The 17660-nt window shown below is 37.8% G+C and overlaps 1 protein-coding gene across 2 annotated transcripts; it reads right to left on the reverse strand.

Moving 5' to 3' along the window:
- Positions 1-655: 655 nt before the first annotated feature.
- On the reverse strand, positions 656-15830 carry LOC18591834 (E3 ubiquitin-protein ligase UPL1-like). 2 transcript variants are annotated; one of them, XM_007018219.3, is made up of 17 exons: positions 15678-15830; positions 15368-15491; positions 13479-13574; positions 13198-13404; positions 6493-13063; positions 5277-6367; positions 4884-5189; positions 4598-4802; positions 4094-4347; positions 3739-4013; positions 2334-3453; positions 2101-2247; positions 1863-1943; positions 1550-1775; positions 1308-1447; positions 1022-1128; positions 656-923 (listed from the first exon to the last, which is right to left on the reverse strand). In XM_007018219.3, the coding sequence occupies exons 2-17, from the start codon at positions 15461-15463 to the stop codon at positions 821-823; spliced, it is 11025 nt and encodes a 3674-aa protein (XP_007018281.3). In that variant the 5' UTR covers positions 15464-15491; positions 15678-15830; the 3' UTR covers positions 656-820. The 2 variants fall into 2 exon arrangements, with proteins under 2 accessions (XP_007018281.3, XP_088665274.1); XM_088809148.1 differs by having other exon boundaries at positions 15368-15488; positions 15678-15817.
- Between the last annotated feature and the right edge of the window lie 1830 nt (positions 15831-17660).

Raw genomic sequence — 17660 nt, forward strand, 5'->3', positions numbered from 1 at the left:
CATTAACCCATTACTATTTTTGGCTATGTTCTAGTGAATTTTTATTAAAATAGTCGAGATATAAAATGTGTTAATTAATGCTAATTTTTAATTATAATAACATTGTTGCAAACTATAAAATAGCTATTAAACTACATTTTTATGGTAAATTAATGCTAATTCTTAATTATAATGATTGTTACAAATAATAATTTTCCATTATCCTGCATTTTTTAATTTAACCATTAACTTGTTTGATCATTTTTTCTTTTATCCCAATATATATGAAGATCCAAAGTGAGATATTTTGTGATGTTACTGTGAACAAATCCAAAGATCTTTTGCTATTTCAAATATAATGGAAAGAATGAACAGACGTGAGCTTTGAGGGATAGTGTAAAGTCTAAGCTAATTAAACTGGTTAACTTTATGAATAAAATCGAAAAATAAGAAAAAAGGGGCCGGAAATACCAGTAACAAATTCACTTGATACAATTTAATATGTAAAATGGCCAAATTTCATGTACGACATGCTGGAAAGAGAAGAGGGTATCCAGTCAACAATGTTGCGATATCATTAGTGAGCCTCTCTCCTTTTATCTTTTTAATAAAGGAAAGGGAAGGGAAAATCTGAAAAGAGAGTAGTAGGAGAAAAAGGAAAAATGAACAAAAACGATGGCAAATTTAAAACTGCCAGAGGCATTCCAATAGCCAATATGTGACTGTACAGTATATAAACATGTATCAATTCAACGTCAGCCCAGCACTTATACCCCCATAATAAGATCCCGGTGCATATATTTCTTTATCTACATGATGACTCTGATTACTACTTCAAATCTTAACCGAATCCAAACCCTTCGTTGGCTTCATGAATTGCAAGCAGCAATCTTTCTTCTAGATGTTCCTTAGAAGGATACTCCGGTAAATCCAATTGATTGAAACTGCATTAATCACAAAGAAATGTTCCTTACTAATGAAGAAAGGTCTAAAGCAGCACAAGGCAAATTTGCAAGTAAAGGACAGATGACTGATAGATTACCAGGTATGCGCAGAAGGCAAGTGATCAGGGCTGCCATATGCTTTGTGTATCTGAAACTTCTGTGAACCTGAAATTCCTTGAAGTGCGGTAAATCCTTCCAAAGGTACCTGTGAAATTACAAAGTGAAAATGTAGAGCTTTAACAAAGAGTAACAAGTTCACAATTTCACACTAAACTAAATCTTAATTCAAGCATTCAATAATTAACCTTTGGGTTGATCTACAGTTAACAGCTTGAAATGTCAAAATACAAGTTGTATTATCTACAATATCAGGCGTTGAAATACCTTTGAGGTGCCTGTCACAAACTGTAGAAGTCGAGCCTTATCCTCCTTGCTGAACCCTTGAACAACCTCCCAAAACCACTGTATAACAGGGGATGCTGCACTATACCCAGAATACTCTGTATTTGCCCTCATGTCATCCACTAGGAAACAGTTATCACAGATTGGGTCATTTTCAGATAAGGTGGCAACAAAAGCATTCTTTCATGTAAATAACATTATATAAATCAGTTTACTAGACTTACAATCGATATCTGGAAGACCACTTATTAGTAACTCCAGCTCCTTATCATTAAAAATAGATATTAATTCTCTAGGAATTAATTCATTGAATCCTTCCAAAAACGCATTTATTTGAGGACGAATAGCAGTTGTCAAACGATGTTCAGCAACTAAATCAACATATTGGTGTTTATTCTCCTCAGTAACTTTAATATTCCGACCACCAGGAATCAGCTCATAGTCAGTCACCTGCATCATAATTTGTAGAACATAGTTTATAACCAAAAAAAGTGTCACCACCAAGGGCTTCATGAAAGCATCAACGAAAATCAGTACCTGTGTCCTTTCATACAGTATCAGCTTCTCCTCATCAGCATCAATGCTAAAAGTAAGGTCTAGGACGTCACTAATATCATTCTGAAAACAGAAACAAGGAAAGAAGTCAAAAGAAGGTGTGCAAAACAACAATCTCTCTAATGAACAATGAAAGATAATTCCCAGCAAACAGACAAACTCTCCCTCTCCCTCTAAGAGAAAAAGAGGAACAGATGTGGAAAATTGAAATTTGACAGACCTCAAGCATCCACTTTAGGTTTTTGAAGTAATCAGGATCAATTGCTTCAATGTCATGGTAAGTAACTTTGACCCCTAAGATATGCTTGTAGAAAGATCGAGTAAAGTGGACATCCAAGAGTTGCCCATCAAAAAGTGCTTTGCCAACCTGGAAATATTTAATTAGGAAGTGAACAAAAAGGTAGAAAAAAAAAGTGTGCTAATCCAATAGGAGCAACTAGAGAAGGTACTCACAACTCGCCCAACAAATTTGAAGTACGAAAGATGTTCCGTTTGGTAGACTGAGTTGGGGTTAGGCTGGAATGTTGACTCATTGCCCACCGTAGTGAAAAGCAATGCTCCTTTGTCAAATATAACCCTGGACAATAGCTGATACCATTCCCTTGTAAGCCCACCAGCATCAATACCTTCCTCTCCTTGGAAGTGAACAGTTAACCTCCCCTTCAAATCTTGAGTTGACCGCATCCGTAGTTGATTATAAGAATCCTCAAGTATGTAAGCTCTTCTAACCGATATTCTTAGAGGACTGTGATGATGATCATGTTGATGCTTTATTTTGGACCTGAAGTGGGCACGTTTATTATCAAAATCAACAAAGCGGGGAACTTTCAACATAAGTGAAAATGACTTCTCAAGCAGTCCAGGATTTTGGCGGATGAAAGCATTTAACAACTTCCTATGCTTCTCTGAGAACTTCACAAAGGCAACATGTTTTTCATCAAATTTTGAGACAGGACCAGCAGTTTTCTGCTGGCCAGTAGATGTGCTGGCATCTTCAACATCAGAAAGTGCAGCCATGCCAAAATCATGACCAGAACCTGGTTGTGCAGGATGTAACTTCTCACACATCACAAAGAAAGATTCTATATATGGTAAGATGTTTTGAGTGCCTGCAGGAAGGGGTGGTGTTACACCAGATTGTCTTGATATGGAAGTCTTGGATGGAGCTAATAAATCTGGTGCAGAATCTGAAAAGCTCTCTATTTTGCTTATGCAAGTGCTCAACTCTATCCACAAAGGTTCTAAAGCTGCATTGATGTCCCACACCTGAGAAAGAGCTGAAGAACGCTCCATATCAGGAAGAAGCTGTAGATCCTTTTCTTTCTCGGTTAATGAAGCAACAAGAGAACTTAGTGCCTGTAAGACCCTTAAAATTGCAGCTCCATCAGAAGATGTTGTGCTGAGTAGTGCTTTCACTGCTTCACCAAACATTCGTAACTCATCCATGGCAGATTTAATCAAATTTTGTACAGCATCAGCTAGCTCAGAAATAAACAGATGACAATGGCTTGGAGCAATAGCCACTAGCTTTTTCATTACCTCTGCCACCAGACCATATGCATTATCTGACAAACTGGGTGTGAAACAGAACATTAGACCGAGCAAATGGAAAGAAGGCACAAAAGCTTGTTTAAATTTGATGACAGAGAGTTAATGATTATTTTGATAGGAGGTGCAAATCTAGTCACCTCTTTCTTTCTTTCTTTTTTTTCTTTTGGAGGGTTGCAAAGCCTAAGTTACAGAAAATGAAAACGTGGACCTTTCTTCAATCAAAAGCATAAGAGATAAATGGTAAAAATGCAGACTTCTGATGGAATAGACAGCATTAAACAATACATTGTTTAGACATATAACTTACCCTTCCCGTGCAAGCAATGAGCATAAAAGTCGGAGCTCTGCTCGAGGGAGATTGGTCAGTACAGTCTGCGCATCACATTCATTACTTACACCAGACGTTGAGGGTGTGGATGAATCAGCAACCTCAGGAGCATCATGTTTCTCAGCAGTAATGTCAGCATCTGACATTGAAATTTGCAAAGCAGGTATTTGTTCAGTGGAAGATGCCCTTGATTTCTCAGATGAACGGGGCTTCCTTTCCACATGGTCAATGATGACATCCAACAGGTTAAGCAGCTGAAGCAACAATAAAAAATAAGCATATAACAGACACAAAGATGTAAAAATGCATAACATATTTAGAATAGGGTCATCACCTGCTCAAGATGTGCTATACTTCTCAAGTACAGGGGTTGATTGAGAAGGCTCAAAAGCAAGGCAATGGAAATATATCCTTCCCGCTGCTCCTCAGTCATCAAAGCTTTTCCACGTGACTGATCAATATTCCTTAGCTCTTGTTGGGTAGGAAGAGGCAATCTAAACTGAAGTAAAATCTTAGCAACATATGGATGATTTCGAGCCAAGTAAGTGAGAGTTTCAAGAACTCGTCTAGACACCAAAGGAGGAACTCCTGCAAAAAAAAGGATAAGGTAAAAGAAACCACTTAGAACCTGAATACTATGAGTCTAATCAAGAACCAAACCATACAACTCCTCCAGATATTAAACTCATGAATAATAAATGGAAAGTAAAAGATCCACCTATACAGAGAGAAATCTTTTCCCAGAAAGAATAAAAGAAGCTGAGAGAAATATGAAAATGTTCTTATAACAAGCTACATTGAATCACTAGGGGCTATGAACTCGTGTATCTTATCTTACCATCAAAATGTTGAGGACGAGAATACATAACATTATTCTGGCAACCATAGAGCCTGTATGGTGGTTCAATTGCATTTGAATAACTGCCAGGTTTTCTGGCATCAAGCATCAGCATGTCCATCAAGATTTTAACTAGAGCTGTTCTGGTTTCATTATGAGCACATAAATTCAAGAGAAGCTTCTGCAATGAACCTTTATACAGTGGCTGCAGGATTAAAAAGGTTAATGCATAGATCAAAATCAAGGAGGAATATCAAAAGGGAAAATTAACCAACGGAGAGAGCACCTGAACAATCCGAAGTAACCGAACCATTGCTTGAAGAGCTTCTGTGCCAACTAAAGGGGCTCCTTCAGCTTCAATTATCTTAGCAGAAACAGATCTACGTGACACAATACTTCCCCCCATCCTGTCCAGGCTGGATCCAATACCTTCACTTCTCCTAGAAGATTCACCTCTGCGATTCCTTGGATACATACCAAACAAGGCACGATTATGATAGCGATGTGCAAATCTCTCACGCAACATGTTTGCCTCCGCAACAAGGGCAGGCGTGAGATTAGCAAGAATAGCATCAGATGACGTTAAGAGAACCTGAGGATAAAAATAACAAAAGGGATAATGTTTAGATACATTCAACTTACAGTTTAAAATTTATCCAGACTATACTGAATATCATACCTCTTCTCGCAAATCTGAAGGAAATGTTGCAATTATTGACACCGTGTCCATTTCAACTGGTTGACCTTCGAGTTCCTGAGATTGATGAAGCCTTTGTGCTTGCTGTTGTGCAAGGACTTCTGCTCGGATATCTGGGGGAAGGGCTGCAAGAAACTCTGGATCGATATCACCAGAATTCTGTTGTTCAGCACTTGAAGGCTGCGCCACTTGGCCCTGCTGAGCCGAAAGAACTTCAGCACGCAACTCCTCAGGGAGAGCATCCAAAAATGCAGGATCAATTGATCCAGAAGCAGCATCACTGTTTATCTGCTGCTCTGCAGCTGTACTATCTTGATCTGCTTCTCGACTAGAATTCTCTGAAACCTCAGTAACACTATGAAGAGGTGCATCCCTCCCACCAGCAGCTGTAGAATTCCCAAAAGACACATTTGTTCTTCTCACACGAGCAGCCTGTGGATCAGGAGTTCGGTCTGAAGAACCTTGCCTTTCTCCTCCATCATCATGGCCATCTGCACTTCCAATCTCAACATCAAGGCTTCGGAGGCTTTCCCCTAAAGTAGCCCCACTACCACTACTTTCTTGGCTCACTGCTTCAACATCGCGAACAGCTGCATCATTCTGCTCAAATTGCATTTCAACAGATTGTGAATGTATACTGGTTGCATCAGTTCCTTGTAGAGAATCGTTTACTGCAGGTCTCACATCAGCATTGACAGACGTATCAACTGCTGCAGATGGAGGCGCATTAGCATTTTCATTATTTACATTGTTTTCTACAAGATTCTCAGGCCTTGCACCAGCCCCTGATTCCTGTAATTGACTACCTTCACCATGGGTCTGAGGTTCCACTGTTGATGTATTGTGATCAGAAGATTTCACAGAGACTGGTCGCCTCAATTGTGAAACAAGCAACTCTTCAAGCCCTTGCGGTACAGTAGCTGCACTTGACCCACTGCTTTGCTGGCTCTCATCAACCCACAAGTTCAAACGATGGCTGTGACGCCCATTCCTCAAAGACCGGAAAATAGTATCCAACCGTGATGAGGTGCTGTCCGAGTTTCTGTCTGAAAGAATCATATCATGTGCATTTTCTGGAAAGGAGCAAAATAGAAAGAAAAGTGGAGGGTTGTTAAAATTATAGATGCAGATTAATACAGATTAAGCTGTAAATTACAACAAAATCCAAGAAAATTATTATTAGAATACAGGAAAAAACCTGACTGTCTTTGAGAGGCTGAGCGTAGTGATGAAGGGCCCAATAAAAGAGGATGCCTTGAGGGGGCTGAATTCTCACCACTGCGCCCCAAAAGACTGTAAATGGATGTAGTACGCCCTTGACGTCTAGAACCAAAAACTTCAACTGGCATTACATGAAGAGTTTCATTGGCAAAACTGTGATCTCTGCCAAAAACTTCAATATGGTCAAACACATCCATTCCATTGATACCCTCCTCCAACCTTAGAATAACTCCACCCTCATCATCCCCATCATCCTCATCATCTTCTTCTAATACTTCATCATCAAACTCATCATCATCAATCTCATGATCATCTTGATCTGTGTCAGGATGAGACAGGTGATGTACATCATCTTCCTCCAAATCATTATGGTCCTCATCATCTTCATCTTCATCTTCATCCACTTCATCCCCATCATCCCCAGACATCTCCTCGTCCTCATCATCATCAAGGTTTTCTTGCTCATGGGGCTGGATTTCAAAATGAATCCCCACAGTTTCTACACCGTTTTCAAGACCCCTTGCATCCTCAGAGGTTTCTTGCATATAATCATCCTCAGTAGCAGGAGCAAAACCTCCATCAAGATCCTGGTCATGTTCCATATCATCGGTAACAGCTTCAGACCCACCATAGTTTTGGACGGTATTGAAAGACTCAACACCATCAGCTGCAACTGCGTCATGATTGGACTGAGATGCCACTTCCATGGACTGTGATGCATCAACAATATTATCTGCTCTCCCAGACTGATTATGATCAGTAGGTTTGACTGAATTCTCACCTTTGATAGCAGAAGAATCAGCAGAATGGACATGCTCCTTGGTTACAAGTTCCAAAGCTTTGATGAGCCCTGTGACGACTTTAGGTGACTCAGCATGATCCAAATCCAACACTTCAAGGGTGCGTGTTAATGATGCAACCAAACCAACATCTATAAAAGTGGCAGAAGCTTCTGCTGAGATGCATGAACCAGTTGGTGTACGAGCAACTAGTATATCATTTAGCATATCAACAAAAGTCTGCATATCACTGCTTGGAGGTTTGAAACCATCAGAGGAATCAACAAAGTCATTGAAAACACAATTAATCTCTGTAAAGACTCTCTTCCTTGCCTCCACAGAACGCACACAAGATGCAACTAGAAATTGACTAGCCCTCGTTGCTAGTTTATGCCTCCAGTCACCATCAATTTTCCTTTCCTTCTTTGAATTCCGGGAATATGGAATAAACCTGTGAAGAATGTGATGAAATATTCCACCAATGGATAAACCAGTTGAGCCCCTTTGATGAGGGACCCTGCAGCTACTTAATTCACCATCTCTCCGGAGGAGGACATGAACGGATGAAGCGTACATTAACAGAATCTCTGTCAAAAGTTTTAAGATGAATACTATCTTTGCAAGTGATGCAGAGGCATCCAGAACAGAAACTTCATTCTCCTCAGACACAGTTGCAATGGCTTTTCCTTTACCCTTGACAGCAGCAACATCAATTTCCATATCAGTTGATGATGGTGCATCAACAGGCACCTCTGTTCTAACATCATCTGTCAAGGGAGGTACAAAAGCACTAACTGAATCCAAAAGAAGCTCAATCACATTTACAAAGCTTTGAGGAGATTTTCTATGCATTTTAACTGACTTGGAATTTGGATCATTAAATTTTCCATGCCCATTCCCAGGACCTGCCAAGTTCATATTGCACAAATTACCCTTCCCATCATTTTGTTGTGTTTTATCTTTGTCTGATGCTTTCTCCTTGTCCTTTTCCTTCTCCTTACATTTATCTTTGTCACGGTCTTTAATCAAAACAATGTAAGGTCTGTCACCAACCATCTCAACTTGGCAGACAGACTTAACAGCCAGCATAAATATTACTGGATCGCGAGAAATCACAGAACTAAGGTTGACAAGGAAATTACGTGGACTGACCCTTCCATTTGAATGCCTGTTGGCCATAGCCACAAGACTGTGCTTTATCTCAGCTTCCATTGCCTGCTGCAAGGTTTGAGGATCTTCAAGGACATGACGGATAATGGTAGCAGCAATATTGTCAAACCCAGGAAAGAGACTACTTGTTGGCAACGAAAGAAGAGAACTTACACCCCCACCATCAAGAAAACAAACAGCAACTGAATGGGTTCTAGTCAGAGTAGAACATAGCTGCAGAACAGCATGCATTGTCTCAGATGGAAACTGGTTCCTTATACAGCTACAAGCAATCTCAATTAGTCTGTTCTGCTCATGAATATCCATATGTCTTGGTGATTCAATTGACGAATGCAACTTATTTTTCTTCTCCTCATCAATACTGACAGATGTCTGCTGGCTACTAAGATTTTCCCCTTTCAACTGCTCAACAATATCAGAATTCAATTTTTGATCCACCTGAAGCAGCCTATCAAGAGCAAGGAAAGCAGTTGTTACCCATTTTGGAACTTGGCGTTTTGCCTTGTCAACTGAACTGGAGTCCCACTCTGAAAGTAAATCAGTCACAAGTTTTACCAGTCCAGTTTTTGAGGCAATTTCCCGTGCCCCCATATCCTCGTGAAGAATTAAAGCAAGAACATGGAAAAAAGCAGAGAGCAGTGAATTGTTTCTGCTATCAGAAGCAGAACTAGAATCTCTCACTTGGTCAAGAATGAAGGAAATGACACTGGACCTATATTGACCATCATTTTGGGAGCATATCAATACAAGAAGGTCCCTAACTGGGAATGCTAGAGGTTCTTTCATCTGAAGCAGCTTTGTACATGTTGACAACAACTCCTCAACAGGAGGAAGTTGGACCATCTCTTCTTCAAGTTGCTGGCTACTGTCATTTGCAACATCTACATTTGTGTCAGATTCAGAGTTCCCAAGGGACATGGCAAGTGCACGAGCAAGTTCATCATCCTCCTGGGTTTCCTCTGGATGGGAAAATAACCACTCCATTGCCAACTCCACACTATTAGATCCAACTTGCCTCAAAGCTTCTTCTGCCCTAGACCTGGAAAATCCCATCTCTACAATTGTTGCTATAGTTGTTTCATTTGGAGGAGGCCCAGCAATACGAGCACTATTGCTGCTGGTAACATTTTTCACTTCAACACCAGAGTAAATGTGCCTAATGATAGATATAACTGTAGTGATAAAATCATAACTGCAGTCAGTAAACTGTGGGTGAATCCAAACTGGAAGCACTGCCTTAAGCACCATGGATTGAAGCACCTTCACAAAAGTTTCAGCATCCCTAGGAAAAGGGACATCTCCACTCGCAAGTGGTTGAACAAGCAGGTGTTTGGTGAATGGAGATAAGATGAAAGAAGACGTCACCAGATGATCCATAAGTTTACCATAGCTAGCTAATGGACCATAAATCCATGCATGATCTCCATCTTCTTTTTCATCCTGCTTTACATTACCATCATCTGTATCCATTGGAGATGCTGGGGCCCTATTAACCGCAAATAGTAATTGACTGGTAGCTTCAAAAGTTGTCAATACTGATTGAACAACTCCACGTCCATATAAGCAATTTAGCATAATTGAATTGCAGGAATCAGGCCTATCCAGAAGAACGCTATCAATGAAATCAATAACCTTACCAAAGTAGCGACACTTTGTCGATATGGATGCTTCTGAGCCTGAAGAATTCACATGACCTCCAAAGTTCATATGATCCAATGCAGTAGAGGCAAAACTAGAAGCAACAGATTTTGATGCAGGGGATGCATTAACAGTATCATCCCGACGACGAGAAGGAAGTAACATCACTTTTCCCAACTCTTGAAACAAATGGGTTATGTGGAAGGAAAGTGACCTCACCATATCACAGCAAGAGGTGTGATATGACCTCTGCTTGTCATATTCCTTCTTATTGACAGATCCAGAGGCATCTGATGAAGTAGAATGATTGGCTCCAAACCGCATGTTTGAACCATCAGTACCTAATCTCTGTTGAAAGCCAGTAGCACGGCCAAGGTCACGATAAAGGTTTATTAGGTCAAAGAACTGGGATTCAATACTCCATCCTGGTGTCCTTCTCCTTAATAATGGATCAAGAAACTGCCTAAAGGAGTTCAACCTTTGCTCTTCAGTATCACTTGCACTAGATTCCCGTTGTTGTGACTCAGCAGAACTAGCACTAGCACCATCATCCTCCATTTCAAGCTTGGCATCTTCAAGGAGAGCAATCTGCCATAAAATTTCACGATGGACAAGACCAATGTCTTCCAGAACATCTTTGCTGCCATTACCAAGTTCTGTAAGCAAAGCACTAATCCAACGATTATCTTTAGAAGCAGCAAGAAATAGAAGGAATTCGACAAGAAAAAGGGGAGAAAAGACTCCATCATCAGGCATCATCCTAGGATCCAGTAAAAAGGAGGCTGAAGCTGCACCAAATCCAGTCAAAGCTTTCTTCAAATGTTCCCTAAGAGATGAACAGAAGGCACGTGCAAGAGGAGCAGAATGATGCTGAGTAAACCCTTTGAAAACCATGGTGCTATGTAAAGCAATAGACATCCCCTCAGATGACTGTACGATAATGGGCCTTAAAAGAAGTTTCAGTAAAGCCTCAATTCCTGATTTCTCCACAAATAGGCGACATGTTTCAGAATTCTCTGTTGTTCTATGAAGCAAAACCATCAGATGCAAAATGCACAATTGAAGAAACTGCTCATCACTGATTCCTTCAGTTACAGAATCCACTGCACCAACCAGACAACAATGCCCTTCATTTCCTTTGTCTTCAGAATCAGTTTCCATTGCAGTGCTCCCAATAACTTTTTCTACAGATGACCCAGAAAAGCTACTGCTGTCCCCAAAGGAAGCTATTTTATTTACAATTTCAATGATTATATCAACACCACTGCTTCTCAAAGAAGATACGTGGCGCAAAAGCTCTTCAACTGCATTGGCCAAAGGAACAATTGCTTCATTCATTGCCAGCACATACTTCTTGCTGGTAAAGATGTCAACAAGGAATCGCAATGCCGAAGTTTCTTTCACTGCCTCCAAGCCTTTGGCATTAAGACAAATGGCACCAAGGCCATTTGGAACACATGTTATAGCCTTTGAAGATGGAAGTACTCCAGATAACACTGAAGATAAAAAGGCATCTGGAAGACCTAGCTCAAGAAGTGCCGGAAGACAAGTTGGATCTTTATGGATAATTTCACTCATAACAGTCACAGCTGAGCAGTAAATATCACCTCCAAATTTATCTGCATTCCCATATATGAGTGATAAAGTACCAGGCAGAGAACTGTCTTGAGGACTCTGCGGCCTAGTTGAGTTTGCTGGGGCATATGTAGCAGAACCTAGAGCCTTCAAAAGCACCTTGATAAGCCTCTTTTGGGAGTACAACTGGTCATCATTGTATCTTGAGCATTCACCAATAATCATTGAATTATCATTTCCCCCAGACGTACCAATAACTCTTTGCACTTCTATCTGTAGCCTCTGAGCCAAAAGCTCTACTCCACCCAGTTCTCTAAGCAACGACACAGCTGAACTACTGTAATCCATGAGCTTTTGTAGAGCTTTTACAGCCAAATAGACAAGATGCATATGATTTGGGTCAGAATCCTCCAAAAGAGGTAAAAAGGTTGGAACCATTCCTGACCCTCTAATATTACTCCCAGATGCAGAGGATGACACAATATGAAGCAGATAGAACTGAAGAAGAGCCTCAATAAAAGCAAGAGATGATGGATCACTGGAGCTTTTCAGTGACAGAACTGCCTTCTGGAGCACATTCAGGAGAATCATTCGATTTCCTACAGTAAAACTAATACTTGACCCACTCAAAATTCGAGCCCGGTCATGAGATGCTGAGTATGCAGCTAACTGTGCTCCCAACGCAAGCATCGCAAGAGTTCTAATAGTTCCAGGAATAGTTTCTTCTGACCGCACAATCCTTATTAATTCATTTGTATACTCTGGTTCATTTGCGAAAAATGATGTCAGCTCATCATTAGCATCATTAGACTGAACAAGCACAATAAATGCAAGAAGGCAAATCCTGCTGTACAGCCTGCATATCCTGGGCGACCGAAAGGCATGCGCATATCTAATTCTTGTTAGCAATGAAAACCGGAGCTCAGTAGGCACATTGTACTGCTCAATACATTGCTTCATTATTAACAGATCATCCTCCTTTTGCAAATGTAGATCTGGCATGTGTATGACTCTCGAAGTGGAACTCACATTGCCACTGCTTTCTTCAGTGCCTTGAGTATTGAGCCCATGCAATTCAAAATAAAGGCTAGAACCAATCCGGTGTTGAGACTTGTCACCATCATGTTCTAAGTCAGATGGAAACAAACTAAGGCCTTCCTCCTGTGTTCTCTCATTTGCCAAAACACATGAATACAGACCCAATCCCTCCTCCTTGCTCCCCCATCCCTGAGCAAGAGACAGCAGATAGCTGTTCACTGAGCCACATCCAATCAACTTTCCACTCCCATGGACCTTCGATGGGTTTATTTTAACAAGTGCAGAAAGAGTCTCCAGTGTAGCTATAAGAATTTCAGGATCAGTGGATGAAAGTAGGAGCTTGAAATGCTGAAAGGAGAATAACAGAGTTATATCAGATAAACAATGTTGGAGAAGCCCATAAATAACAAGTTAGTAGGACCTAAACAAGTTTGCAAGTCACTGTAGTTAAAAAAATAATTTCTGACTCCATCTCAACATACCTCCAACCCATCAAATGAACTCTTGTTGTGGCAATTCTCTGATATTGTTTGCATTACTCGTAATATTTGAAGAACTGCATGCTTTGGAAATGGACTATCATCTTCCAGAATTTTATCTGATAGGAGAAGGTCATTCCTACAAGACAAGTACGTCTTGAAATATGTATCAAAATGAAGAAACAGTGGCCTCCAATGATGAAAATTCCCCTGAATTAAAAGTAACAAGTGAGTCAAGAACCACAAAAGGGGGTAACCAAGCAGAATAATTAGTATGAAATCACCTTACTGTACTCCCATCGAAAGCCTGAAAGAGGTATTGCTATATCCTGTAACGGACTCTGGATCACTTTATCAATAAATGATTTAATTTGAGGAGGCTGCAAGTGACAGCAAAATATTGGATTTATTTTTCAGAAAAAGATTTAAAAAAAAATAAACATAGCTTCTTCTAATCCATCAGGCAAGCTCACGCAACCAGTATATATTCCATTCAAGCAAGCTCATGACAAACAGTATGTAAATTGACATATACATGTGTTCCCAGAAGCATGTACATGACTGTACGTGCATGTTTGATATTTAATCCCTAAAGGACAATGGAAGTCAAACCAAATATGTGTCATAAAAAATAAACAATGTAGTGAAAGATAATCTAAAAATACCTAAATTTAAAGCATAAAACTAAGGACAAATTTGAAGCTCAATAAATATGAAGGTCAAAACAGTGGGACTATGTAATGCCATGGGAACTCAAAACATCACCCCTTATTTGTTGCATAAAATGCTTGCTAAGTCTAGGCTAACCGGTGGATTATAATTATTCATACCACTTTGTTAAAAGTGACATTTTGGTTTCCTTCTAGTGAAATGCACATGGCAATGCTTCTCTAATAATAATTAAGAGAAGAATCCAAAAATCTCACATTTAAAATGATTAAAAAATATATAAATCTTCTAATACTTTCACAATGTAGTAAGAGAAAATAGATACTCTCAAGCAGATAAGAAGCACTTTGTCAAAGGTCTAAAAGTCATACAGATAGTGATATAATAATAGCTATTATATCTTTGAAATAATTTACATAAATATATCTTAAAGTCAAATTTTTATTGACAGTTAGGATAGCGGATATATAGATAGATTATATATAATTATAATTCATTATCAGACCAAAAAGATTACAGAAGAACAAAGACATCCAACTACAAGCACCAGCACTAAACCACACAACAAAAAAAATTCTAAAAGTATATGGTTGCAAAAGAACTAGCATTGAGCAATCTAAACTGTCTAAAAACTTTAGATTTAAATGGAAGAAAAAGAACTGTCCTCCCTAAACTCAAACAAATGCCATATATGTTTCACCATATGAAACAATTACATCCATATATTGAGAAAAACAATTCTTAGAAAGTATGCGGTCTACATTAAAGCCTAGAACCATGCAGAAAATTTCAGTCCTAGTGGAATAAACCATGAAATGCACAATTTACTAGCATAACTTCTTATCTAAAACAAAAAAAAAGACAATGTGACAGAAATCATCACATCCTGAGAAGAGAGTCCATGACAAACTACATGCTTCAATTTTCTAGTTTAGCATTAAAATAAAAACAGTAATCTTTAAAACCTCCCGGTTCTTACTTAATATGAATCATTTTCCTGATTAAATGTGCATTATCCTGTCAGCCCAACATTGTGAAAGATTATAAGTGACACCAAACTATCGCCCTGATTGTTAGAGAAAACAATTGCAAAGCAAGGTACTGAATGCTTATTTCAAATTAGGGTCTTAAGTAGATAGAATGTAACAAGCGTCCAAACAATATAAGGTCTTCGGTTTAAGCCACTACACTTTTTTGTCAAGAAAATGCACATAACGTAACAAATTTGTGACCACAACAAATACTACAAGCTAACCATCAATTAGGTCTTAAAGCATTAATCTCTCTCAGTAGTATCAGCCAAACAGTCCATATACCAGCAACCCAAAAATAACAGAGAAAACGTAAAGAAACAAAGGCAACATTGGATACAAATTACTTCGACGAAAGAGTAAATATGAACCCTTATGGGTCACCAAACAATACAAGATTCCGATAAACCCTAATCAGAAATCATTTTAACGGAAAATTTAAAAAAATAATATATATTAAAAAAAAAACTTACGGGCTCAGAGTCGACTTTGATAGAAGGACCGGTGGAAGTTTCGCCAGACAAAAGCTGGCGAAGCCTAGAAGGCAAAGTCGATCTTATGCTCGCCATCTCACCTCTACTTCTCTACTTCCAACTACTACAAAGACACACCCAAAAAGATTAAAAAATCAAAGAGATAAAGAACAAAATAATACCCTAAAAAACGGAAATCAGAGATTTTAAAAATCGAAAAAAAAAAACCCCCAAACAGATCGGATATTAGATAAAAAAAATATAGAGATACTGAAAGTCTGAAAGAAAGAAAGAAAGAAAGAGAGAGGACCTGAGAAAAGAGAGAGAGAAGAGCGACGGATGCTTGCACATCCAAAGTATGGAGCATGAAAATAGAAGGGAAGAGATTCGAGAGAGATTATTCAAGAGAAGAAAAGCGAGAGAAAACCCCAAAAGCAAATAGAAAGAAAAGAGAGAAAATAGAGAGGGGAGGGGAGGGGAGGGGGGGGGGGGCTTGCTCAAGTGCTTGTTTGGTTTGGTTTTTTCTATAATAGAGTTTTGTGTGGGATGTTTTATGTTTATATGGTGTTGAAGAAGAAAATCAAGGGATCAAAAGGGGGAAATTTTAGGGTCTCTTAGATAGGAGTGAAATAAAAAGGACGGAAAAATAGTAAAAGAAGGACTATGTTAGTGACGGTGTGAGAGAGAGAGCTGACACACACAGTGCTTTGACGATGCACAGCTACAGGGGCCACATTGAAACACGGTTTTGCATTTCGCTGGCCCTTCTAGTTTACTCTTTTCCCCCTTTTTCCCTAGCTTCCTCTTTTTCTTTTTCTTTCTACTCCCTTCTTCTTTTTTTTCTTTATTTTTTTATCTTATAAAAAAAAATTGAATGAAAGTTTTTTTCAACGATATCGGTTTACTATAGCTGATAAAACTTCTTTATATTTTTCTTATTCTTTCTAAATGTAAATGTAAAAATTACAAAAGACGGTGAAACAAAGGCCATTCACCTTGAATTTTCAATTTATAATAATATTATATTTTGCTTTAAATTCATTAACTTAATAAAATGTTTTTAATTTTTTAATTTTTTCAACTAACGAAATCATGAAAAATTTTGTCGTAATTAATTGGTAATTTTTTTATTCAAAAAATAAAAATTTTAAACTCAAAATTTTAAACAAAAATATATATTTATCATCGAATCAAATACCTATATTTGTTAATAAAGTAAATTTATAAATCTTGGAACCCTAAAACATCAAAATTTAAGATCTTAATTATGGTAGACTCAAAATCTTAACGTCTTTTAAGAAATTTGTTTATTAATTTTTATGGTCATAGTTATGAAAGTGCAAAAGTTGTCGGCTTGGCAAGATTTGCAATTTTGCCTTTCTTTTTACTTCAAGCCAGAATCTTGACTAAAACTAAAAAAAAAGAAAATAAAAGCACTATTGGTAAAACCAAATTTTGGTTCGGAATAGAAGATTCTGACATTTGAATATTGGTAGTGTACAGATTTTGAATCCTCAACCAATCTTTCTAGAAATCTTTAACCAATCCTATCTAAAAATGATTATTTAGTGAATATTCTTCACTATCACAATATTTATTTTATAGAAATTAAGAGTATGAACCAAGAATTAGTGAACACACACTGTTCATGTTTACCTTTAGTTCATGGTAGAATAACAGGAGAAGAAAAATAAAAGATAAAACAAGCACTTGAAAATTTTAAACATTTTATTTATATTTTTCTGCTTTCCTTCTTTTGGATTTTTTTTATTAATATTATATTTAAAAAGCCTTTATGTACCTTAAAGCTATTAGTGAACACTGAGGACCGACTTTCTGGCTTTTTCATGGCCCAAATTGTACCAAAAGATTTACAATAGCTTTTATTTTTATTCATAAATCACAATTCACAAGCAATGGTAATTGACTTTAGAGATAATTTATATTATTTAAGGAATATTAATAAATTTATACTTTTGTCACAAATTATTTTACATAATTTTTCAAAAAAGTAGTAAAATGAGATTTAGATTAATAACAGTTAATTAACTATTACTTATAAAAATTTATTTAATTAAAAACAAAAATAAAAAAATTTAATTAAATATAATAAAAATTTTATTTTAAAATTTTAAATAATATAAATTTTTAAAAATATTTTATTAAAAATTTTCTAATCTTATCAATCCACATTGGATGTTGGTTATCTTTTAAATGAATCCATTTTAACCATATTTTTTTTCATTTTAACCATATCAAAATCCACAATTAAAAGTTGCAAAGTCACAAAATC

Source organism: Theobroma cacao, chromosome 8, assembly GCF_053813885.1.
Source record: "Theobroma cacao isolate CCN51 chromosome 8, ASM5381388v1, whole genome shotgun sequence".
NCBI classification, from domain to species: domain Eukaryota; kingdom Viridiplantae; phylum Streptophyta; class Magnoliopsida; order Malvales; family Malvaceae; genus Theobroma; species Theobroma cacao.

Coding starts and splice junctions, on each gene's coding strand:
- LOC18591834 (XM_007018219.3), bottom strand. CDS start 15,463: ATGGCGAGCATAAGATCGACTTTGCCTTCTAGGCTTCGCCAGCTTTTG. Junction 13,575..15,367: donor TCAAAGTCGACTCTGAGCCC/GTAAGTTTTTTT, acceptor TGTCACTTGCAG/CCTCCTCAAATTAAATCATT. Junction 4,014..4,093: donor GTATAGCACATCTTGAGCAG/GTGATGACCCTA, acceptor TTGTTGCTTCAG/CTGCTTAACCTGTTGGATGT.